Consider the following 25,798-nt stretch of genomic DNA (forward strand, 5'->3'; position numbering starts at 1 on the left):
TTTGGGGTGGGAAAGAAACAGTTTAAAGTGATTTCAAAGCAAAATTCAGATTTACTGTAATCCATTTTATTTCAATTTTTAACTGGATAGCTTTTATTGAATTACTATGTCCTTTCAAAAAGCAAGTTCCTTCACTTTGCAGAACTCAATTTTTTTTATACATTCCTTACATTTTCTTTTAAAGTGTCAGTATTGTATTAAAGCATAACCTATTATAGGATAGAAATAGGCAACACATGTTCCTCTGCTCCATTATGTACATTATACCCTCATATAAAAATATACACAGTATCTGCCAAATATATCGGCCATTAAATAGAGATGCTCTCAAATGAGAGTAAAGATTTGCAAAAAAAAGGAAAAATCTGTGATAGCATATTGTGAGCAAACATCACAAATCCCATGAATAATCTGTGGCTTAACAGACAGCAGTGAAAGACTAGAATCCAAGGAGTATTAATTCTATGCTTTGCAGCAATTACTCAGTGCCTTTTTCCCATCAGCTGCCATTAGCTTTGTCACTGGTTCAACACTGTCCCTGATCTTTGCATTCTTCTTGGCTTCTCTGCATGGAGAGAGAGAAAGGAATAGATGCAAATTATGTCCTTGTGTACTCCGCACTGATTATATCCAGTCAGCCACATAGTGCGTTACTCTTCAATTACCCACATTAATTGGTGCTACAGAACAGCTTACCGCCAGCCTGAGTTTTACACTTCAGCTATTTCAGTTTGGCAACAAGGCCTGGGATTCAAAGTCAAGGGGCAGGATTTTCCAGCCAAGCTCAGCCCAAGGCGAGCACGGTGGCACAGTGGTTAGCACTGCTGCCTCACAACGCCAGGGACTCAGGTTCGATTCCCGCTTGGGTCATTGTCTGTGTGGAGTTTGCACATTCTCCCCATGTCTGTGTGGGTTTCCTCAGTCCAAAGATGTGCGGTTTAGGTGGATTGGCCATGTTAAATTGCCCCTTAATATCAAGGGAACTATCTAGGGTAAATGCATGGGGTTATGGGGATAAGATCTGAGTGGGATTGTGGTCGGTGCAGACTTGATGGCCAAATGGCCTCCGTCTGCATTGTAGGATTCTACGATTCTATTCTAAGGTCAAAAATTCCCACCCGAAGTCAACAACTTTGCATGCTCCACCCAATTTGTCTCACCCACTATGATTCCTGTGGCAGGCAGGATAGGAAATTTCCACCCAAGATGATGTCGCAGCTTGGAATGGGCTGTGTTGTTGTTGATAAGTTTTTGCAGCTTGTCTGGTGACTTTTTTTCTCCTCTTGCCGAGGGGTAGCATTCAACCTCAATGCAAAAGAAGCCACCTGCATCTCACGACAAAGCCCCATTAAAAAATCTCAGGAAATTAGGGATGAACCGCTGACGTCAAGGGTCATTCAAATTGTAGCAAATCCCTCCATATCTCAATCCTCCTAATTAGCAGGTGAGTCAAGTCAGGAAAAAGTCAAGTTTCTCATTCCTGATTGCAGACAGGACAAGAATCACTGATCATCATTGCCCACTGGATTAGTGGAGCGTAGGGCCAATAGACCAAAAATACTTGTATCAGTGAATCTGAGGCCCTATTCAACACACACACTTCCATTTTGTAATCAGCGTGCAATTTAACAATTCCATTATCTTTGGCACTTTCTTCCAGGAAGAATGATTGTGAATATACATCTCAAAGCAGAAAGGCCTTCCCAACACACACAGATCAATATAACAGAGCGCTATCCAAAGGAGCATTGAGTACTCTCATTAACCAGACCTACAATCCTCTTAACCAACATCAGATTATCCGCTCATTTATTTGTTTTGTGGAACTTGTCATACAGTATGCCTGACATTAAATAAATCTCCAAAGTTATGTAGTGGGTTGTAAAGTACTTTCGAGTCTAGAGGCAGCAAAAAAGGTGCCATTTAAACATGCAAATTCTTCCTTTTTCTTTAAACTGTATACATTCCATTACCCACATAATTAAAAGGAGGTAGAATAGACCATTTCTGCTCAGTTTAGTGCCCCAGATCTCTATGACTAACAGTGACCTTACCTGGCCAAATGCAGAACTGCCTCCACCACATTGGTTCCATCTTTTGCACTTGTTTCACAAAACAATGCGTTGTAAGTCTAGAGAAAGATGAATCATAGGACAGTTACAGCACAGGGAGAGGCCAATCAGTTCATCAAGTCCACTTCAGGTCTCTACAAAAGCAATTCAGCTAGTCCCATTCATCTGCCCTTTCCCCTCAACCTTATAATATCTCCTCTCTTCAAGTGCTACCAGCTTGCTATTGAAAGCCACAGGCGAATCCACCTCCCCAACCCTCAGGAAATGGGTTCCAGACCCTAACCACATGCTGGAAAAAAAGTAGTTCCTTCACATCAACTTGGGCTTTTTTGACAACCATCTCGAACCGTCATTCTCTGGTTCTCGGCCCTTTTGCCAATGGAACATTTTCTTACTACACTCTTTAGGCCTCGCATTATTTTTGAACACCTCTATCGAATTTCCTCCTACTTGCCCTAAGGATTACAGCGCAGTGGCACAGTGGTTAACACTTCTGCCTCTCGGCACCAGGGACCCGGGTTCAAATCTGGCCTCGAGTGATCCTGTGTGGAGCTTGCATGACTCCCCCCAATGCATACGTGGGCTTCTTCCTGATGGTCCGATTTCCTCCCCAGTCTAAAAATGTGCAGGTTAGGTGGATTGACCATGCTAAATTGTCCCAAGATGTGTGCTTAGATGGATTAGCTATGGTAAAATGTATGGGGTTACAGGGATAGGTTTGGGGAAAGGCCTGGATAAGATGCTCTGTCAGAGAGACGCTGCAGACTCAATGGCCTGAATGGCCTCTTTCTGCGCTGCAGGGATTCCATGAAGGAAAACAGACTCGCAGCTTCTCCAAACTATCCTTGCAACTGAAGCTCCTTATCCCTGGAACCATTTTCTGATATCTTCTATGCCCCTTCCCTCATGCCTGGTTGAGGAGATTAAACTTTCCAACAGTTTTATATAGCTTCCCTAGTCCCTTGTGATGCTCAGAATGGGACACCGAGGTATGGTTTAACTGTGTTGATTTATGCACAGGTTAGTCTACAATTTACATGATAACCACCCTGATGGATTAACTAATAGGCTAACATCTTACAGACCAACCATAGCCATGGTTAATGTGAACTGCTTAAAAAAAGTTATTTACTTGTGTTGAGAGAAATGAGGAATACAGTTTATTACAATTATTTCTTAGGGCAAATAGCAAGTTTGGGTAATTAAGCAGTTTCTATAAAAGGTTAAATGTCTCACCACGAGGGACGAGGGAAGCTATATAAAACTGTTGGAAAGTTTAAGTTCCACAATCAGAGAAAAAGAACATGTTAATATAAACAAAGACTGTTTACATGGGTGAACAGCTGGCTAGTATGCCTATTGACCTCTGTACTACCTCCAGCTGGCAGTGCAAGGCTAAAAGGTTAAGACAAGATTCCTGGAGCAACAAAATCTGGTGTCCGTAAATTGTTTAACGTGAATCTAAAGTAGGCAATGCTAGAATTCAAAGCAATATACTGATTGCGTGATTTTTCTTTTACTATAAACATATGCAGCCTTCAAATAAACATCAGAGTCTGCTTCAGAGATCTTTGAAGCAGTGCTCATCCTGCATAAAGTGATCATAAAGTAAAGTAATCCGGAGTCACCTGTGATTAACTCGTAAGAAATCAGCAATAACAGCTGAAAATGGCACTATATTAATGGCACCTTCTTTACATAGTGCATTTATAGGAAGTTAGTTTTTAAAACTTTGACAGCATATATAGCGTGATGAATCTTACCATAGCTAGTTTCTCGCCATGGGCAGTCAGCACAGTGCCGCGCTTTGCATAAGGCATTTCGCTTCTTAAATCTATTTTATTCCCAATTAAGATAATTGGTATTGGGACGTCTGTAGAATTCTGAAAAAAAAATTGTTGATGTTACCATTTTACTGAACAAATGGTTTGTCTTGTTTTTAAAAGAACCATTTCTGATTGAACCGGAATACTGTTAACATTTGGGAGAGTTTTTTTTAAAATTTGGTTGTCCTTAATGTTTCAGGATAATGAGGCGTTATTTACCCAGAGTCCATAGCAGCAGAGAAAACACCCAATCCCACAGATAAAGCTGTTTCTGCACGGCTACGGAAGCTGGGGAAGAGTTCCCCAATCCACAGAAGGATTGGGGCAGCACGGTGGCACAGTGGTCAGCACTGCTGCTTCACAGGCTCCAGGGACCTGGGTTCAATTCCTGGCTCAGGTCACTGTGTGGAGTTTGCACATTCCCCTTGTGTCTGCATGGGTTTCCTCCGGGTGCTCCGGTCTCCTCCCACAGTCCAAAGATGTGAGGGTTAGGTTGATTGGCCATACCAAAATTGCTCCTTGGTGTCCTGAGATGCGCAAGTTAGAGGGATTAGTGGGATATATATAGGGATATGGAGTAGGGCCTGGATGGGTTTGTGGTCGGTACAGACTCGATGGGTTGAATGGCCTCTTTCTGTACTGTAGGGTTACTATGAGAAGGAATGTCTTTCACAGAAGCTCCCCCTCATGCTGACCTGCTTGGCCTGTGTCTTCAGCTGTAAAGTCCAAGTCATACATTGAAATCACAGACATTACAAATTATGCGTGGCCTCTTTGTATCTTTTACCACACACATCATTAGGGTGTCCCAGTAAGTATCCATTTATACAGATTTCACTGTAAAGGACGATTCCCTCTGATATTATGGTATTGATATTGTTCATAAAGAACAGATTTATAATTGTTTTCTTACACCTGGAGCAATGGCCTAGTGGTATTATCACTAGACCTATTCATTCAGAAACTCAGCTAAAGTTCTGGGGACCTGGGTTCGAATCCCACCACGACAGATGGTGAATAAAAGTAGATTACTGCAGATGCTGGAATCTGAAAGCAAAAGAGAAAATGCTGGAAAATCTCAGCAGGTCTGGCAGCATCTGTAAGGAGAGAAAAGAGCTGATGTTTTGAGTCCAGATGACCCTTTGGCAACAGATAACGGAATTTGATGTGGACATTTTTCCACAGATAGTGGAATTTGAACTCAGTAAAAAAGTATCTAGAATCAAGAGTCTACTTATGACCATGAAACCTTTTCAATTCTCACTAATGTCCTTTACAGAGGGAAATCTGCCATCCTTACTTGGTCTGGCCTACATGTGATTCCAGAGCCACAGCAAACGAAACTGCCTTTTGCAACTAGGAGTGGGCTGTAAATGCCCATGTCCCCCAGATGAATAAAAAAAGGGCAGAGGGTGTTGTCTTCTTGTGCTGACAATGACATTTTGAAAGGAAGTAATTCAAGCTCAGCATAGTGGAGTGCAGTGCTCCACACGTACATCAACACATTGGGCAAGAAATAGATGGGAAATCTCATTATATCTGCATCCTCAGGGCATTCTATAGCACTTCACACCTAATGGGTTACTTTTGCTACGTAGGCAAACTTTGCAACCAATTTGTGGAATGCAAAAATAATCAGATAAATGTAGCTTTTTAGCCTTGCGGATCAGTAATAACTCTTCCCAGAGCAAGAACGTTATGGGGTCAAACCTTACTTGAGCATGCAATCTAATCCAGCATGTGAGTTGGGACCCCACCTGCCCTCCAATTGGATATACAAAAAGGACCTGGTGGGAAGGTTATGAACCAGAGGACAGAAATTGAAAGTGATTGACAAAGAACCAAAGACCACATGAGGAAAAGTGTTTTTATACAGCCAGTGGTTAGTATTAGGAACGTGCTCCCGGTGGAAGCAGATTTGATTGTGGCCTTCAAAAGGAATAAGAACATAAGAAATAGGAGCAGGAGTAGGCCATCTAGCCCTTCGAGCCTGCCCCGCCATTCAATAAGATCATGGCTGATCTGAAGTGGATCAGTTCCACTTTCCGCTTTCTCCCCACAACCCTTAATTCCCCCGTCTATCAGAAATCTATCTACCCGTTACTCAAATATATTCAACGAGGTAGCCTCCACCACTTCAATGGGCAGAAAATTCCAGAGATTCACCACTCTTTGAGTGATGAAGTTCCCCCTCAACTCCGTTCTAAACTACTCCCCCCCCTCTTATTTTGAGGCTGTGCCCTGAATAATTGAATAAATACCCGAAGGCAAAGGAATTTGCAAGACTATAGGGAAAGGGAGTTCCACTCCACAGCATTCCGCACTGCTTTTGTAGCCACAACATTTATATAACTATTCCAGTTTGGCTTCTGCTCAATGGTAACGCACGCACCCCCCACCCCCCTCCCCCCTCCCCCAGGATGTTGTTAGTTGGGAATTCAGCAACGGTAACGCCATTGAATTTCATGGGGAGATGGTCTTTGCCTGACACTTGCGTGGTGTGGGGTGAATTTAACTTGCCATTCATCAGCCCCCAACCTGAATGTAATCCAGGTCTTGCTGCATATGGGCCTGTACTACCTTAGTGTTTGAGGAGTTGCAAATAGTGTTGGATACTGTGCAACCGTCAGTGAACAACCCTACTTCTGAACTTACAATGGAGGGAAAGTAATGGAAGCAGCTGAAGATGGTTGGGCGTAGGACAGTACCCTGAGGAGCTCCTGCAGTGACCTGGAACTCGGGTGAATGACTTCCAACAACCACAACAATCTTCCTTCGTGCCAGGTTTGGTTCCAACTTGCCCTTCTACATTAAAACGTTTGCACATATACCCCCAGATCGCTCTTTGGAATTACAATTTATTTTCTATTGTTTGTCTTCATCCTTGCTATAAAAATCCATTATTTTGCTCCATTAAATTTTATCTGCCAAATGTCCACCAGCCTGCATATGCTCCCTTGAAATCTCTCAGCTCATCATACTCAGAAAATTTTACATTTGCAAATTTTGAGATTATTCCTGGTACACTCAAGACTAGGTAATTATTACATCAAGAAAAGCAGTGGCCCTGGTTCCAGCTGTTGCAGAACCCCTGAAACTGAATGGCAGGGCAGACTCAAAAAGGACCAAATGGCCTCCTCCAGCTCTCAAATCCTATAGGAAGGTCACCTTTTAGACTCTGCACAAGTCTAGACATTCTCTCACTGTCTCGGACAACATATATTAATAGAATATAGATAGAACACAGCAGCACAAACAGGCCCTTCGGCCTACAAACTGCGCCAATCATATCCCTACCTACCAGGCCTATCTATAACCTTCAATCCCATTAAATCCCATGTACTCATCCAGAAGTCTCTTAAAAGACCCCAGCGAGTTTGCCTCTACCACCACCGACAGCAGCCGATTCCACTCACTCACCACCCTCTGAGTGAAAAACTTACCCCTGACATCTCTGTATATATTCTGACATATCCCTCAATCAACATCATTTAAAAACAGGTTAGCTGGTCATTTATCTGACTGCTGTTTGGTCAGATCTTGCAACTATTTTTGTGGTGCGGTGGGTAGCATCCCTGCCTCTGAGCCAGGGACTCCGGATTCCATCCCTTGATGGCCAAGGAAGATGCATTCGTAACACGGTCAAACGTGTCAATCTGCAAACACTGCCTGCCATTGGTGTGTTTGGAAGGAAGAGCGGAAGAGACTCCTGGTCAGCCATGTTTGATGTGGAGCACCACCCCTCAAAACATAAAGCCCGCTGGCGAAAGAATAGCGGCCTGTTCCTGGAATTACTAGCTATGGAGACAGACAAAAGTCTGCCTTAGATGTGGACAAAGAATTGGTTAAAACAAATTGTTCAAAAAGCTACAATTTCATTCATTAACTGTGACATCCCAAAGATCTGACAGGCACAATATAAATGCAAGCCCTTTCCTCTCTTTGGGATGTCCAATAATTGGTTTTTACAATATTGGATCATCTGTAAAATAGCAGCTACTGCAAGTGAAGCAGAACTGAATGGAAATGGATTCAATATTTGTTGGATGGTTTAGGAGATGCTTTACAACTGAAACTAAGAAGAAAAAAATTCAACTCCAGATGAAATCAGTTTGATTATTCTCTGCCTGTAATGCATTGTTTGGACAATTCTATTCTACGTCATGCATTATGTTTAAATTCTGTGTTTTTATGCCCCTTATCGTATACATTACCCTACTCCCCTGCTGTCAGGGTGCAGTCCAGAATGATAAGCTCTGAGGAAACTACATTTAACATAACATTGGACGCTGTGTCTTGTCACCTGGTCCCCCAAACCATGGAGACACCTTTGTGGCACAGCACAGTGGCACAGTGCTGCCTCACAGTTCCAGGGGCCTGGGTCCAACTCCAGCTTTGGGTGACTGTCTGTGTGGAGTTTGCACATTCTCCCAGTATCTGTTTCCTCCAAAGATATGCAAGTTAGGTGGATTGGTCATGCTAATATTACACTTTGGCGTCCCAAGTTGAGTAGATAGATTAGCCGTGGTAAATATGTGGGATTTACAGGGATAGGGCCTGAGTAAGATTCTCGATGGGCTGAATGGCCTATTCTGCACTGTAGGGATTCTATGATCTTTTGCATGATAGTATTCCATGAGATAATCTCAGGAAATGCTGTCAGCATTTTCAGAAAGGCAAGGTTTTATGGTCTTCAGCCTCAAGAAGAGTAAAGTTTTGTGCACTAAAAAGCACATTATGTGAAAGAAATTGAGAAACACGCAGGAGGGAAAATTCCCTGACATAACGGAGACAAGGTCAAGAATTAGCCAACTACAGATAAAATGTTATCCGAGAGGGAGCCAGATCACCACCAACACGGTTCAAGTGAAGGGCCGCGTGAACTGGAAAGTGTACAATGCCAGATGAACCCATTGAGAAGCACAATAAACCACTGACAAGGTTGAGCGAGCTGGGTTAAGCCAACAAGATGATTTGTACCTTAATTTCATCAATCCACTCTCGGACATTCAGAAAACTATTCTCTGAAGTCACATCATACAGTAATAACACACCGTGAGCTTTTCGGAAATAGGACTTGGCAATACTGCGGAACCTACAAGAAGGAAAAAAAGATATGCTGTTGTCATTAATGAGCATTAGAACTGTTTATTTGGAAATAAGGGGAGGTGATGGCCTAGTGCTCGACTATTAATCCAGAAACTCAGCTAATGTTCTGGGGACCTGGGTTCAAACTCGCCACGGTAGATGGTGGAATTTGAATTCAATTAAAAATATCTGGAATTAAGAATCTACTGACGACCATGAAACCATTGTCAATTGTTGGAAAAACTCAGCTGGTTCACTATTGTCCTTTAGGGAGGGAAATCTGCCATCTTGCCTGGTCTGGCCTAAATGCGACTCCACAGCCATGTTAACTCACAACTGCCCTGCAAGGGAAACTAAGGATGGGCAATAAATGCTGGACAGCCAGCGACACCCATGTCCCACAAATGAATAAAAATAATGAGAAAAGAATTGCACAGTTTGAACACAAATTCTAAACATTAATCCAACTTATCCATGTGTGCTAAGAGATACTGTTATAAAAATGAAGTTAAGATTATGTCTTTTTGGGGACTGTCTCTTTAATTCAAGGTAAGATAATGGAATAAAGGTATCGTGCGTCTTGCGCTGGATTCTGCCTGATAACAAAGCTTTGGTTGTTGTAGGTTAGAAGGTGGCCTAGGTCGATTTACTGGGAAGATAATGCAAGATTTGCCTCAGAGACAACTTTTGAACAGAGAGCAAATTTCTTTACGAATGCAGATTTAAAAAGATGCACCTTAACAGAACAGGAGGCCATTCAGCCCATTGAATCTGCACTGAATCTCTGCCAGAGCATTTTACCCAGGCTCACCCCATGCCCTGTCCCCATAATCCCATGTATTTGCCTCACTAATCCCCCTAACCAGCATGTTGGGCTGTGCAAGGAGATTGGAGCACCCAGAGGAAACCCACGCAACACAGGGAGAACATGCAGACTCTGCACAGACAGTGACCCCAAGACAGAGTTGAACCCAGGTCCTTGGTGCTAACCACTGTGTTATCTGGAAGGCAGGGATGCAATTTTCACCTTTGACACCTGGGCACTCAAACATTAGTGAGCGGAATCACTCACATTCCAGGACAGTAACTTAGTGTGGTTTTAACTCCCATTTATTGCCTCTGATGGAAGACCCCATGGTTCTGGGTTGTGTCAGAAGTATTGTGAATCACAATTCATAGAATCATAGAAACAGTGCAGAAAGAGGCTATTTGGCCCATCAAGTCTGCACCTAACACAATCCCAGCCAGGCCCTATCCCCATATCCCTACATATTTACCCACTAATCCCTTTAACCTACGCATCTCAAAGGGGCAATTTTAGCATGGTCAATCAACCTAACCTACACATCTTTGGAATGTGGAGGAAACTGGAGCACCTGGAGGAAACCCATGCAGACATGAGGAGAACGTGCAAACCCCACATAGTCAGTGACCCACACAATTATTTGGAACAAGCTGGAACCAGTATTCTCTTGTCATTTCCTGTACATGTTATAAAAAAATTACATGCATCTCCAATAAAGTTTTTCATTGCATCAACCCTTTGACAGGTCACAAATACCCTGCTTTCATGGAGCTAAAGTCAATACTGTCAGTGTAATTAACACTAAATCACACCATGGAGTAAGGTTCTGGGCAGGAACGCATGTTTCACATTCCAGACCATACAAAATATATAGAGTAAACAGCAGCTTTATCATTTTAAACAGTCACCTTTACCTCTCCTGCCCAGCAGTGTCCCAAATCTGTAACGTGGCACTCTCACCATCCACCAATAGTTTCTTCATTTGAAAATCAACTCCTAGACACAAACAGATTGCATTCAGCACTGGGAGTTCACGAGGATCATTACATTTGAAAAACGAGGATAATTAAAAAGTTAGCTAAAGATAGATGTGTGGGTTAGGTGGATTGGCCATGCTAAATTGATCCTAGTTTCAGGGGGATTAGCAGGGTAAATATGTGGGGTTATGGGAATAGGGCCTAGATGGGATAGTGGTCAGTGCAGACTCGATGGGCCAAATGGCCTCCTGCGCTGTAGGGATTCTATGTGGTCGTTAACACGGTCCATCAATAGAATCATCCATTGACTCCATCTACATTTCACATTACCTCGGGAAAAGTAGCCAGCATAATTAAGGATCCCACACACCCTGGGCATTCTCTCTTCCACTGGGAAAAAAGATACAGAAGTCTGAGATCACATACCAACTGACTCAATAACAGCTTCTTCCCTGCTGCTATCAGACTTTTGAATGGACCTACCTTATATTAAGATGATCTTCCTCAACACCCTAGCTATGACTGCAGCACTATATTCTGCACCCTCTCTTTTCCTTCTCCTCTATGTACTCTTTGAACGGTATGCTTTATCGCACACAAGAAACAATGCTTTTCATTGCATTCTAATACATGTGACAATAATAAATCAAATAATGAAATCACATATAGAATCATACAATGCAGAAGAGACCCTTTGGCCCATTAAGACTGTACTGACAACATTAATTATAATTGGGTAAACATTATTTTTGCATTTTGAGGTGACGGCATAATGTTATTGTCACTGGACTAGTAATCCAGAGATCTAGACGAATGCTCTGTGAAAAATGAATTCATTAAAAAATATATTTCTGGAATGAAGAATCTACTCGTGACCATGGAAATATTGTCGTAAAATCCAGCTGGTTCATTAATCTCCGTTTGGGAAGGAAATCAGTCTTCCTTACCTAATCTAGCCTACATGTGACTCCAGACCCACAGCAACTCTTGAACGCCCTCTGAAGTAGCCTAACAAGCCAATAGGTTCAAAGGCAATTAGGGATGGGCAATAAATCCTGGCCCAGCCAGTGACACCCAGATCCCATCAACAAAATAAATGGAAAGTGTATTCATACTCTTGAGGGTGTGATCAGCAAATTTGCTGATGACACTAAGATGGTTGGATTGGCGGGTACTGAGAAGCAGTGCCTGGCAATGCAACAGGACATAGACAGGCTGGTAGATTGGGCAGATAGATGGCAAATGGAATTCAATCCGGAGAAATGCGAGGTGATGCACTTTGGCCGGAATAATGTGGAGGGGAGTTATACGATAAAAGGTAGAACTATCCGGAGTACAGATACGCAGAGAGACCTGGGGGTGCAAGTGCACAAGTCCCTGAAGGTGTCGGTGCAGGTGCAGAATGTGATGAGGAAAGCGTATGGTATGTTAGCCTTCATAGGAAGGGGTATAGAATATAAGAGTAGGAGTCTGATGTTGCAGTTGTATAGAACGTTGGTTAGGCCTCACTTGGAGTACCGCGTCCAGTTCTGGTCGCCGTACTACCGGAAGGATGTAGAGATCCTGGAGAGAGTGCAGAGGAGATTTACCAGGATGCTGCCTGGTATGGAAGGGCTGTCTTACGAGGAAAGATTGAACGAACTTGGGCTGTTTTCCCTTGAGAGACGTCGGCTGAGGGGGGATCTAATAGAGGTTTATAAGATTATGAAGGGGATAGATAGAGTAAATGGTGGTAAGCTTTTTCCGCTATTAGAAATGGATAGAACGAGGGGTCACGGGCTTAGGGTGAGGGGGGCTAGGTATAAGACAAATATTAGAGGGCAGTTTTTCACGCAAAGGGTAGTGGGGGTGTGGAATGCACTGCCGAGTAAGGTGGTGGAAGCAGACACGCTAGGGTTGTTTAAGAGTCACTTAGACAGCCACATGAGCGGGCTACACATAGGGGGATATAGCAGGCCTTACTAAACATTATAGGCTTGGGATTACGTTTTTGCCTCAGGGATGTTACAGTCTTTGCCTGTTTAATAATGAATTTTTTTTCTCTCACACAGGCATTTAAGTCCAGCTAGGGGCATGCATGCGGCAGGTTGTGGTGGGCTGCTCTTGGACGTTGCTTCGGGAGTTGCCTATTGCTTCATGTCGTTAGTGTGCTTAAACTGGACCATCTCGAGGGCAACATGACAGCTCAGAGACTATCTCTGTCGCTGTGCGGACACATGGATTTGGGCCTGTGTCTGTGGGAGTTTGCACGTTCTCCCCGTGGTTGCGTGGGTTTCCTCCGGGTACTCCGGTTTCCTCCCACATCCCAAAGATGTGCTTTTAGGCTGATTGATTGGGTACTAAATTATCCCTATATTGGACCTCCCTGATTAGGCGTAGACTAAAATCATGAATAGGTCACTGAGACAGTGGGACGGCGGCGCGGGCTCGTTGGGCCGAAGGGCCTGTTTCCCGTGCTGTGTTGTTCTTTGTACTCAGGAACTTTCGAGGCCAGCATACAGGCAGAGCTATGGATAGTGTAGAAGGTTGTCAGAGGAAAAGGTTCAGCTGCAGATATGGGCGGAGAAATGACAGATGGAGTTGAATCCAGGAAAGTGAGAGATCCTTTGAGAGATCAAATGTTAAGGCTAAGTATAGAGTTAACAACAGGACCTTGAATAGTTTTGAACTGAGGGATCTTGGGGTTCAAGTCCATAGTTCCCTGAAAGTGGCCACAGATGAAGGCGGCATCCTACCTTGATTGGTCGCAGCATTGAGTAGGCAGCTTCATAAAACTCCGGTTAGACCACACTTAGAGTATGCATTCAATTCTGGTCACCACATGAAAGGAAGGAAGTGGAGGCTTTGGAAAGGGTGCAGAGGAGGTTGACCAGGATTAGAGGGTCTGAGCTATAAGGAGAGGCTGGACAAACTAACGTTTTCTCTGGAGTAGCAAAGGCTGAGGGGAGACCTGATAGAAATCTATAAAATTGAGGGGCATAGATAAGGTTGACAGTCAGAATCTCTTTCCCCCAGAGTTGAAATACCTAATACTTGGGGACAGACACTTAAAAGGGGAGAGAGAGAGAGAAGTTCAAAGGAGATATGAGGAGCAATTTTATTTTTAAACAGAGTGGTAGGTGTCTGGAATGTGCTTTCAGGAGTGGTGATATAGGCAGATGTGAAATGGGCATTTAGATGAGCCATGAATGTGCAAGGAATAGAGAGATATGGACCAAGGGAAGGCAGAAGGAATTAGTTTAATATGGCATCATGTTCGACACAACATCATGGGCCGAAGGGCCTGTTCCTCTATTGTTCGATGTTCTAGAGCAGGGGTCTCCAAACTACGGCCCCGGGCCACATCCGGATCGGAGTTTGGACACCGCTGTTCTAGCCCATTCCAGGTAATCACAAGGTGGTGGTGAATGTACTTCTAGAGCCACTTTTAAAGAGCCACAGTGGCTTTGTTAAGGGTGACGTTTTAAGAGTTGTATAGGGCTGGAGTCCCATGTGGGTCAGGCACGCAAGAAAGGTTTTCTCTGTCAAAAGAGTTCTGTTTTTCGTTTCAACAACAATAGATTCATGGTTAATGTTACTGATGGCAGCTTTCTCCATGAAAAACAAACTTTATATTCACACAGGGATTTAGAATCGTGTTCTGCTGCTTGTGTGCTGTGGTTATGGAACAACACTCCAATGTCCAAGTAAAACACACATGGTGGGGATCCACTTCTCTATTTTTGTCCCTCTTGTGACTGAATCCAGTCCACCCCTCTGGTGTTTCTAACTCTCAGTTCACTTGGAACATAGTCTGGATGCCGGATTTATTTGAGAGAGGTAACTCATCCCATTATCACACTGTACCCGCACTCCTTCACATCAGCAGAATGATCACTCGGGGCTTAGCCCTTTTGAGCAAAAAAAACTCTCAAAGCTGGTGGCCATTCAGCTTGTTCACAAAGTAGGACCATTGTACAGGCCTGAACTAAGTCAAGCAGCATTTTATATAGATCATAGAACCCTACAGTGCAGAAAGAGGCCCATCGAGTCTGCACCAAACAAACACAGTCCCACCCAGGCCCTATCCCCATACCCCTACATATTATACCCACTAATCCCCTCTAACCTACGCATCCCTGGACACTTAAGGGGCAATTTCTTAGCATGGCCAATCAACGTAACCCACACATCTTTGGACTGTGGGAGGAAACCCACGCAGACACGAGGAGAATGTGCAAACTCCACACAGACAGTGATCCGAGCTGGGAATCGAACCCAGGACCCTGGAGCTGTGAAGCAGCAGTGCTAACCACTGTGCTACCGTGCCTCCCTTTGTAAACTACTTAAACTATATAAAACACTTTCAGACTGGCAAAACATTCAGAAAGTAGCAGAGTAGAACACAACAGGAAGGCTGAATGTCCCAATTTCTAGCCTCGAGTTCATGATCGCCAGGAGCGGAGTGTGAATCTGAAGAGGTTCTCATTTCTCCGCTGAGAAGTGGAGGAGTTTGGGGTGACATTCTCCACTTTGTGCCTGGGATATGCTGATTCCCCAGCAGGGGGCAACAAGTCCTTCTTGATCACTTGCATTTTGACATTGAGGGGAGGTCAGGCATTTTCTTCCAGGACCCCAGGAAGCTGGTTAATGTTACAATAAGCAGCAGGGTGGCACCAAACCAGCTGCCTCTTTCCCCATTCTTCTCTGGTTGCAAAGGCTCTTTGCCTGCAACCAGCTTACCTCAAGCAGAGGATCAGAAAATAAGCTGGCAGCAAACTTGTGCAGACATTGTAGAGGGTGGCACATGGCACAGTGGTTAGTTTAAAGTTTATTTATTAGTGTCACGAGCGGGCTTATATCAACACTGCAATGAAGTTACTGTGAAAATCCCCTAGGCGCCACACTCTGGTGCCTGTTTGAATACACTGAGGGAGAATTTAGCATGGCCAATGCACCTAACCAGCACGTCTTTTTGGACTGAGGGGAGTCCAAAGCACCCGGAGGAAACCCATGCAGACACAGGGACTACATGCCGGCTCTGCAAGGTGATGCAAGCCAGGAATCAAACCCAGGTCCTGGCGCTGTGAGGCAGCAGTGCAAACCACTATTCCACCATGTCACCCTAACACTGATGCCTCATAGTGCCAAGGACCTGTGTACAATTCCAGCCTTGGGTGCCTATCTGTATGTTCGTCCCATGACTGCATGGGTTTCCTCCAGATGCTCCAGTCCCTCCCACACTCAGAAGATGATGTGAGGGTCAAGTTGATTGGCTGAAATTACCCCTTAGTGTCAGAGAAATTGGCAGGGTAAGTACATGGGGTTATGGGGATAGGGCCTGGGTGGGATTTTTGTCAGAGCATGCTCGATGGGCCAAATGGCCTCCTTCCGCACTGTCAGGATTCTATATTTAGAAAAATAGGTGACTGACCTTCCATCAGCACTAGGACAATCACCAGAGCTCTCTTGCTTTAGACTGCAGGGAAAAAGGTTCCAAAATAGGCAGCAATTTGATTTGGGCAAGAGTCTTTACTGCACTTTTAGCAACGTACGGTCTTTATAAAGCAGAAATTATTGATTGGTTCCAGTATCTTTGGGCACAGTATGTTCCGGATGTGCTCTACCCTACTTGTACTGTGGCTGGGGAAGAAGTTGAAAGGAAAACTGGCCCCAATATATTTGTGATCAGATGAACACGCTGAAGGCAAGCCCACTTCTGAATGTGCGGACAAGTGGGTAGGTAGCGTGGGATAATTATCTTACCCAACGTAGTCGGAATGTGTCCTTTGAACTCGTTCATACACAGGCGCAGTAAAAAACTGGACTTCCCTGAACCAGCATCTCCTGCCAGGACAAGTCTATAGAGTGGTCCATCTGCCTGGGAGTTGATCCCTGTAACGCTCATGTTCTGAAAAGTAAAAAAAAATTGATAAACCCATTAACATGGAATAAGTAACAACGTTAAAACTCAATTTAGTTCCAATCACAGTGAAATTGCCTTTCAAAAAGAAAGCTAGAATTTTAATGAGATTGATAGACTAAAGATTAGGTTGGGCATTTAATCATAGAATCCCTACAGTGCAGGAGGAGATCATTTGGCCCATCAAGTTTGCACCAACCACAATCCCATCCAAGCCCTATCAGCATAACCCGAGATAGTCCCTCTGACACTCAGGGTCAATTTAGCATGGCCAATCCACCTAACCCACAAATATTTGGAGTGTGGGAGGAAACCAGAGCACCTGGAGGAAACCCATGCAGACAATGCGCAAACTCCAAAGACAGGTGACCCAAGCCAGGAATCAAATGCAAGTCCCTGGCGTTGTGAGGCAGCAGTGTTAACCACTGTGCCACCCAGCAACCAGCACAGTGACCTACTGGGCCAGCAGGGATGTACTTCTGGGGCTATACAGGGCTCTGGTCTGACCTGATTTGGAGTATTGGGAGCAGTTTTAGGCTCTACATTAAGGAAGGACGTGCTGGCCTTGGAAAGGGCTCAGGGCAGGTTCACAAGAATTATCCTTGGAATGACGAGCTTGTCATATGAGGAACGGTTGAGGACTCTGGGTCTGTACTTGTTGGAGTTTAATAGGATTTTTGGTGGGGGGGGGGGGGGGGGTGGTGGGTGGTGGTGGTGGTGGTGGTGGTGGTGGTGGAGGAGGGGGGGCGGTGTGGAGAATCTTACTGAAACTTACAGGATACTATGAGGCCTGGATAGAGTGGACGTGGAGAGGATGTTTCCACTAGTAGGAAAAACTAGAACCTAGGGCACAACCTCAGGCTAAACACAGATGAGGAGGAATTTCTTCAGCCACACAGTGGTGAAACTGCGTAACTTTTTAACCATAGAGGCTATGGAAGCTAGGTCATTGAGTGTCTTTAAGACAGAGATAGGTAAGTTCTTGATTAATAATGGGATCAGGGGTTATGGGGAAAAGATAGGAGAATGGGGATGAGAGAGAAAAAAAAAAGCCATGATTGAATGGTGGAGCAGACTCGATGGGCTGAGTGGCCTGATTCTGCTCCTAAGTTTTATGGTCTAAAGCTACTTTCTCCAATTCATCTGGATCCCAAATCAAATCAGCATGGGTTACAAAGATATATGGACATGCCATGGGTTATGCATTGTGTGTTATGCTGGGATATAGGTGTGATGTGGAGATGCTGGCGTTGCACTGGGGTAAGCACAGTAAGAAGTCCAACAGGTTTATTTGGCAGCACAGGCTTTCAGAGTCCTGCTCCTTCACCAGGTGAGTGAGGACTTGTGTTCTTGTGAATAAAAGTCCTCACTCGCCTGACGGAGTGACACTCTGAAAGTTTGTGCTACCAAATAAACCTGTTGGACTTGAACCTGGTGTTGAGAGCCTTCTCACTGGGATATAGGTACACAGTGGCTGAAGATGCTTTCAGGATATTTTACAGTAAGCCTATATAGTGTCTTACATGTTTTTGATTTATTAGTCACATGTATTAGTATACAGTGAAAAGTATTGTTTCTTGCATGCTATATAGACAAAGCATAACGTTCATGGAGAAGGAAATGAGAGAGTGCAGAATGTAGTGTTACAGTCATAGCTAAGGTGTAGAGAAAGGTCAATTTAATTGGAGGTAAGTCCATTCAAAAATCTGATGGCAGCAGGGAAAAAGCTATTCTTGAGTTGGTTGGCACGTGACCTCAGACTTTTGTATCTTTACCCCGAAGGAAGAAGGCGGAAGAACGAATGTCCGGAGTGGGCAAGGTCCTTAATTTTGCTGGCTGCTATTCCGAGGCAACAGGGATGGAATTGTAGAGCTTCGTTCATCCTAAAACCATAAAATCCCGCCCAGGGTCTACGGTCCTTCCCATTATCCACCACTCGCCTGCTCCGATTCCCGTGGCGGGCCAGGCAGTAAAATTCTGGCGAATAAGCCCATTTCTACTGTGTCTTTAACATCGTAAGCATGTTCCAGGGTTTCAGACAAAATTTCACACAGCTGCATTATGACAGGCAACCAAAAGCTTGGTCAAAGAATTAAGTTTTGAAGGAATAAATTCTAAGAAAGTGATGGAGGATAATGTTTCACTGAGCAGCTGTGAGGCAGCTGTGCTGAGCACTGAAGATTCTACACCTAATTTCAATTCAAATCACTACAGGGTAGATTTTACAATTTACCATTCCCTGTGTACAGCTGCATTGAAGACTATATTATCTTCAAAATCAGAGGTTTGCACATCATAACAATTCTCTGTCCACTGAAATGAGTATTGACAAAATAATTAATCTTAAAAACAGTTCTCTGGAAGCTTATTTTGCACCAGAAGTGCTATGTCACATAATCAATATGTTTATTCTGTTTAACAGAAGTCAACTTAGAACGAGAAGATAACTTAAAATTGACATTGAGGCCCTTTTCAGTACCCATGCTTCAAGGTAACACTTGACCTAAGGTGAACTGGAAAGCAAACAAAGTGCTGAAAGGTCTCACTGCTCCATATAAGCCCAAACATAAACAACATTCCTGTAGACCTTAAGACTATTCACAGGGACATCTTGTGATGCAGTGATAACACTCCTATCTCTGGGCCAAAAACTTCCACTTCTGGACTTCGATGGCCATGTTCACAGAATGGCCAAACAGGTTAATTATCAGCTTGTAAATCCTCCCAACACACCCGATGGCAAGTGCCAAGGAGCAGGAGAGTCTCCTGGTCTGCCATACTGCAGAAGGTAATGGCAAACCACTGCAGTACTTTCACCAAACAAAATCACGATCCAATTGAATGGAAATCCACGGTCCTGAAGACGACGGAGATTCAAATAGTTGGATCTTTCAATACTGGGATAGGGAGTGGTCAGTAAATGGAAGAGCAAATTGAATGGTGAAGCAGGATTGATGGGCCGAACGGCACCTCCCCCGCTCTGTATATACCGATTGTACATCAGGCTGATCCTTCTCTATGCCCTAGCTCTGACTGCAACACTGTATTCTGCACTCTCCTCTCCTACTCAATGAACAGCATGGATTTGTTTATAAGGCACAAGAAACAGCCCTTTTCACAATGTAAGGGACAATAATAAAATCAAAAGATAAACTATTTGCAAGCTCCATACCAATGAGCACAAACCACACCTTCCTTTGCCACCCCTGTCCCACCTCAATTATACACACTTCTCATCGTGACATTTTCTTTCCCCTTTTTGATTCGGTCACAGTCGTTTCTTGTGTTCTACTCAGGATGTCCCCCAGCAATGATTCTTGGACAAAAGAAGAAACTGTCTAATTAACTGGAATTCCCCCAGATTTGTTTTCTTCCCACCTAAGTAGCCTTGGATTTAAAAACAAAAATCTGGTGTTCCTGTCTGGGTTTGATAAGGTATAGAAACAAGGAGTGGGTGTAGGCCATTCGGCCCTCCTAGTCTGCTCTATCTCAATGCCGTAATCCCGCTTTCTCCCCTTGATGCTGTTAAAAACAATTATCAATCTCTCTCTCGGATACGTTCAGTGTCTTTGCCTCCACAGGTTCACTTCCCTTTGAGCGAAGAATTTTTTTCCCCTCATCTCAGTCACAGAATCAGAGAATCCCCACAATGCAGGAGGCGGCCATTCGGCCCATCGAGTCTGCACCGACCACAATCCCAAACAGGCCCTAGTCCAGTAATCCCACACATTTACTCTGCTAATCCCGACAGAAGCAGTGGTGGACTAACTGCCACCCGGATCCCTAGGGTGAGCTTTAGTAAGGCCCCCTGACCTTGCCCGCTGCCGTAACCTTCATTGAATAAGGTGACGATAGATAACTTATATCGTTCTACTATGTATAATATCAAAGTTATATGAATCAGTTACAGCCCTTTCATTTATTCTTCATTTTCTTTACATTTGTTCTTTAAAAAGCTTCCGTGTTTTTTAGTTTACGTGGGATGACAATAAATACAAAATAAATGCAATAGAGTTTATTTGCATGGGGCTGAATCTCCTCTATTTATAGGTATTATTAATTCACCCACGGGGAATAGTTATGAAAATTTATTCACCCTTAAAAAGGGTTAAACCAATTTCTTTTTGCTTTTGGGTCCCCCTCCCTTCTAGCCCCTAGGCTTAAGTCTCCTCAGCCTAATGGTTAATCCGCCACTGGACAGTCGGGTCAATTTAGCATGGCCAATCGACCTAACCCACACACCTTTGGACTGTGGCAGGAAACCTGAGCGCCTGGAGGAAACTCATATAGACACAGGGAGAACGTGCAAACTCCACACAGTGAACCGAGGTTGGAATTGAACCCGGGTCCCTGGCGTTGTGAAGCAGCAGTGCTAAGCACCGTACCACCCCAAATGGTCCTAAATGGTCTAACCCATATTCTGAGACAGTCTTCCCCTGGTTTTAGATTCCACAATCAGAGAAGACACCCTTCCCTGCATCTAATCTGTCCAGCCCTGTTAGAATCTTACGTTTTAATCAGATTTCCCCTCAGTTTTCTGAATTCTAGTGAATACTGGCCCAGTCAAACCAATCTCTCCTCGTAGGACAGTCCCACCAACCCCAGCGTCAGCCTGGTGAACATCTATAGCAAGTGTATCCTTTCTCAGGTAGGGAGACCAAAACTGCATTCTGTGGAAAGATGGGTCTTTCCCTGTCGGTCGGTTGTTCGTGTGTTACCTTTGCCGGGAACGCGGGCAGACGCCTCCTGGAAGATGCTGTGGAGCTGCAGCGACTGACAGGCCGCGATGGTCTCCGGTTCCCGTACACTCCTTCCACGTCCAATCTCAACTCCGGCATCTAATAGAAACACAGCCATGTAAATTCCCTGCTTTTCTCCAATCCAAGACCACACCAAGTGGACAGTAATTAATACATCCATTGACAGCAGAACAGAGGAGATACGTTTTTGTAAAAGCAAATTACTGCGGATGCTGGAATCTGAAACCAAAAGAGGAAATGCTGGAAAATCTCAGCAGGTCTGGCAGCATCTGTAAAAGGAGAGAAAAGAGCTGATGTTTCAAGCCCAGATGTCAAAGCAGGAGGAGATACATTTATCAAGATCACAGGCGTATTTTCTGGTCACACTCACCCCAAACCCCACCCGAGTTCAATGGATCTTTGCATGGTCTACTCCCAACCCGCTACGATTCCCATGGTGAGCAGGATGGGAAAATTACCTCCCCACATTTTTTCCTGACAGATAGAACATTAACTCCACTGTTTTCCCTGACAGTTCTTTGTCTCCTTCAACCAAAGAATTCCTGGTTAAATTATTCAGAATTAAATGTTCAATAAAAACCGACGTTTACAACACCACCTTCAAAGGTTGTAAAAATGACAAACTGCTCAACACGTGTGGAACAAGGGCCAAACCTAAATGTATAATTACAAAGTAAAAAAGCCAAACGATACAACTTTGTTTAAAATTGCAGGTTTCAGTTACCTGCAAGTGTTCTTCACCCTGTGCTCAGTTCACCTGAACAATAAAGAGCAATTGCTCATTATAACCAGGTCCCACAAATGCAAACTGATCACAAATCTGACCTATAGCTGGCAGTACACCCTACGTTATTGGCACCTTTGCTGAGCCAGTTTACATGGATACTATTGTATTATTCATTTTATGGTTTGCGGTTGCTAGGTTTGGACCTCGGACGTGTGTTATGAAATTTTACAGAAAGGGGAATGTGGAACAACAAGTTTTAATCTCGAAGTGATTAGATGATTTGGAAATGCCAAAGCAGGCAACTAACGATATAAAAGCAGCAGATTGACCTTTCATTTGCATCAAATGTCACCCAGACTGAGAGATTCAATGAAAAAAATGTTAATATTTCCTGACAGAATCAATCTACAGAAAATAAAATTCAAATCTAGGTTCCAAAAATTAGATTAACTAGTACATAGCAACAGTCCGCAATTTGCCCAAATGTCGGAGCATCAGATCTGTGCAGCTTATGGCTACTAATGATTTTTAAAATTAATTCCTAGGGTGTGTTGCTGGTTGGGCCAATATTTATTGCCCATCCCTGACGGCATTTAAGTGAAAGACACGATAGAAAATTCTGAACAGGCTTTGTATGAAAGCTGCTGGCTGCATATTGGATGATTCATTTACTGGAGTGGGACACCTCAAGACAAGTCCAATTAGTTAGCCTTTTTCCCATTCCCTTCAGTTGATTTTATTTTTGACCCTGTTTAGTTGCAGTAGCTAAAAAAAAGCATCATAGACCTTGCTAAATAACGGGACAGAATGTTACTTTGTAAGAGAGGATTTTGAATAACAAAAAAACCTGAGAAAGAGGATAAATTAACAGGAATTAATTCAATGTCAAACCAGATGTGGGAAGAGAAATAAGTTGGGAAAGAAATATTGGACCAAGAGATAGAAAACAAGACTTCATGTAGCGAATTGGCCTAGAAAGTGGGCAATTAATGTGCAAATCCAGCAACCTCAAAGCTCACAGGGAGATTAAATGCGAGATTACACTTTCCTAAAGGTAATGATGGGATTACAAAAATTTGGCACAGTAGTTAACACTACTGCCTCAAAGCGCCAGGGACCGAGGTTCGATTCTGGCCTCAGGTGACTCTACATGTTCTCCCCACATCACGTGGGTTCCTCCAGGCTCTCCAGTTTCTTCCCACAGATGAAAGATGTGCACGTTAGATGAATTGGCCATGTTAAATTGCGCAGAGTTATGGGGAGAAGGCAAGATGCTAATTCCTGTTGTATACATATTCTATAACTAAAGTTTTACTACATTAAAAATGCGCTACAACTCCAAACTGTTGTTTGACCCATTTATTTTGGAACTCATTTGAAGGAATTAAATGGCCTTCCCTTTGTACGATGTGGAGATCTTAGCATTGGATTGGGGTGGACAGAGTAAGTTCCCTTCCCTTTGTAAATCAGGAGCAACTGCTATGAATTATTTTGCAGTGGTCAGCTAACATTTTATGGGAGATATTGGAAATGAACTTAAGGTGACAGACAGTGGAAGCTACGTGGAATTGGAAGGGGACTAGATAGATCAACACCCGAACAGAATCAATGTGCGATTCACCAAAACATCTAAGTTTGGTCATCTAAAAACAAAGTTTAACAATCCAATAGCTAGCTAACTTCAGTAAATTAACTGAGCCCTGGTAGAATGGCATTGCCACATATAACAAATTTCCTTCCACCGTTCACAGTAACATACATTGTTCAAAGCCCATTATTTAACCATGAAGGTGCCATTAGCTGAGCGTTAAAAACATGCCACAAATCTTTGGGAGGACATCATGACACCTCGAGCACATTTACCGTGACACACTGGGAAACAGCAAGGAATAGAAAAAGAAGCTAAAAGTTGTTTTTCATAGAATCTAACATTGGATGAAAAGATTCCATTGAAGAATTTCAGGAAGGCGAATGGGATGCTGGCCTTCATAGCGAGGGGGATTGAATATAAAAGTAGGGAGGTCTTGCTGCAGCTGTATAGGGCATTGGTGAGGCCGCAGCTGGAGTACTGTGTGCAGTTTTGGGCGCCGCACCTACGCAAGGATATTTTGGCCCTGGAGGGAGTGCAGAGGAGGTTTACTAGGCTGATACCGGAGTTGAGGGGATTGAGCTATGAGGAGAGGCTGAATAAACTAGGCTTGTACTCGTTAGAGTTTAGAAGAATGAGGGGAGATCTCATTGAGACGTATAAGATGATGAATGGGATGGATAGGATAGAGGTGGAGAGACTCTTCCCGCTCAAAAAAGACAGTAGGACTAGGGGGCACAGCCTCAAGATAAAGGGGAGGCGGTTTAGAACGGAGTTGAGGAGGAACTTCTTCACTCAAAGGGTGGTGAATCTCTGGAATTCTCTGCCCGTTGAAGTGGTGGAGGCTGCCTCGCTAAATATTTTTAAGACGCGGGTTGATGGGTTTTTTGATAAGAGAGGGGATTAAGGGTTATGGGGAGAGGGCGGGAAAGTGGAACTGAGCCACAACAGATCAGCCATGATCTTATTGAATGGCGGGGCAGGCTCGAAGGGCTAGATGGCCTACTCCTGCTCCTATTTCTTATGTTCTTATGTTCTAACACTCACTTTCTGGGTCCAAGTGATAATTGTAAATTAAAAGACTCATTCTCACAACTGACATCATTTGGAAGCAGCTAGATTATGAAACCTTGTCAAAGTTACCCCAGACTGGCCTGCTATACTCCAGAAACCGTCTCTAAATGAACTCACCTCAGCGTCTGATGCCACATTTGAATAGCTGTAATGCATTGTTTCACGAGAATCATCACTTCCTTCACTGTTGTAATCATCTGAGGAATAATACACCATGTCTTGAGACACGGATACTCCGCTGTCCAGGTATCGGTCTGCCCAGTTTGCCACGTCAGATATTCTCTGCCTGGATTTATGAGCATAAATGCATTTACCATTTCAAACTGTACAATTATAAATAATATACAGCGCAGAAACAAGCATTAGTTCACCCAGCCTAATACGCAATCTCAGTCTCCGTCCATTTAACCTACCTCACTTCATTCTTTCAGCCTATCCTTTTATCCCTTTTTCTCACACTTACTCATCTTGGGGATGGTTCTCCCATCCTGAGCTACAACTTTTCTGGCAGGTCGGGGTGGGAGATGCGTGCCACCGGCCTCGTTCCGGGATTTGTACACGTGCCGGGAACGCACGCGCATCTCTCGGAAGCAGAGAGCAGTCGGAGACCAGGCCACACTGGAAACCGGCAGGAAGTCAGGCAAGTAATTTGAATCTATTTTTAAATGTCATTATTGGGAACTTGCCAGTTCCAACTGAACCTCCCACCCCAACTGGAGTACCTCATTCTGGCAAAGTTTGGAGGAGCTCCCCACGTTCAGGGAGCTGGCAGGAGACCCTGCCAGAATGAAGGGGGGGGGTCAATCGGGGGCCTCTAGGGGGTTGGGTGGCAGCTGTTGCCCCCTGGGCACAGGCACCCTGGCAGTGCCAGCCTGTGCCCCCAGCACTGCACAAGGGGCAAAGTCACAATGCCCAGGGGACACCTTGGTATTGCCCACCAGGCATCGGAAAGTGCCAAGTGGGTGGGACCTAGGGACGA

The 25,798-nt window shown here is 44.1% G+C and overlaps 1 protein-coding gene across 2 annotated transcripts in view; it reads right to left on the reverse strand.

Moving 5' to 3' along the window:
* Window positions 1-25,798, reverse strand: part of rasef2 (RAS and EF-hand domain containing 2) — an 81,998-nt gene continuing 56,200 nt past the window's right edge. For both annotated transcript variants that reach the window (XM_080214297.1, XM_080214298.1), the window contains 8 exons: window positions 24,937-25,105; window positions 21,389-21,508; window positions 16,514-16,658; window positions 10,706-10,787; window positions 8,879-8,993; window positions 3,836-3,955; window positions 2,055-2,131; window positions 1-565 (listed from right to left, as the gene is read on the reverse strand). In XM_080214297.1, the coding sequence (XP_080070423.1) occupies window positions 463-565; window positions 2,055-2,131; window positions 3,836-3,955; window positions 8,879-8,993; window positions 10,706-10,787; window positions 16,514-16,658; window positions 21,389-21,508; window positions 24,937-25,105 (931 nt within the window). In that variant the 3' untranslated portion in view covers window positions 1-462. The remainder of the gene's footprint in view (window positions 566-2,054; window positions 2,132-3,835; window positions 3,956-8,878; window positions 8,994-10,705; window positions 10,788-16,513; window positions 16,659-21,388; window positions 21,509-24,936; window positions 25,106-25,798) is intronic.

This window comes from Carcharhinus amblyrhynchos, chromosome 28 (genome assembly GCF_965287045.1).
Source record: "Carcharhinus amblyrhynchos chromosome 28, sCarAmb.v2.hapA, whole genome shotgun sequence".
In the NCBI taxonomy this organism is placed as follows: domain Eukaryota; kingdom Metazoa; phylum Chordata; class Chondrichthyes; order Carcharhiniformes; family Carcharhinidae; genus Carcharhinus; species Carcharhinus amblyrhynchos.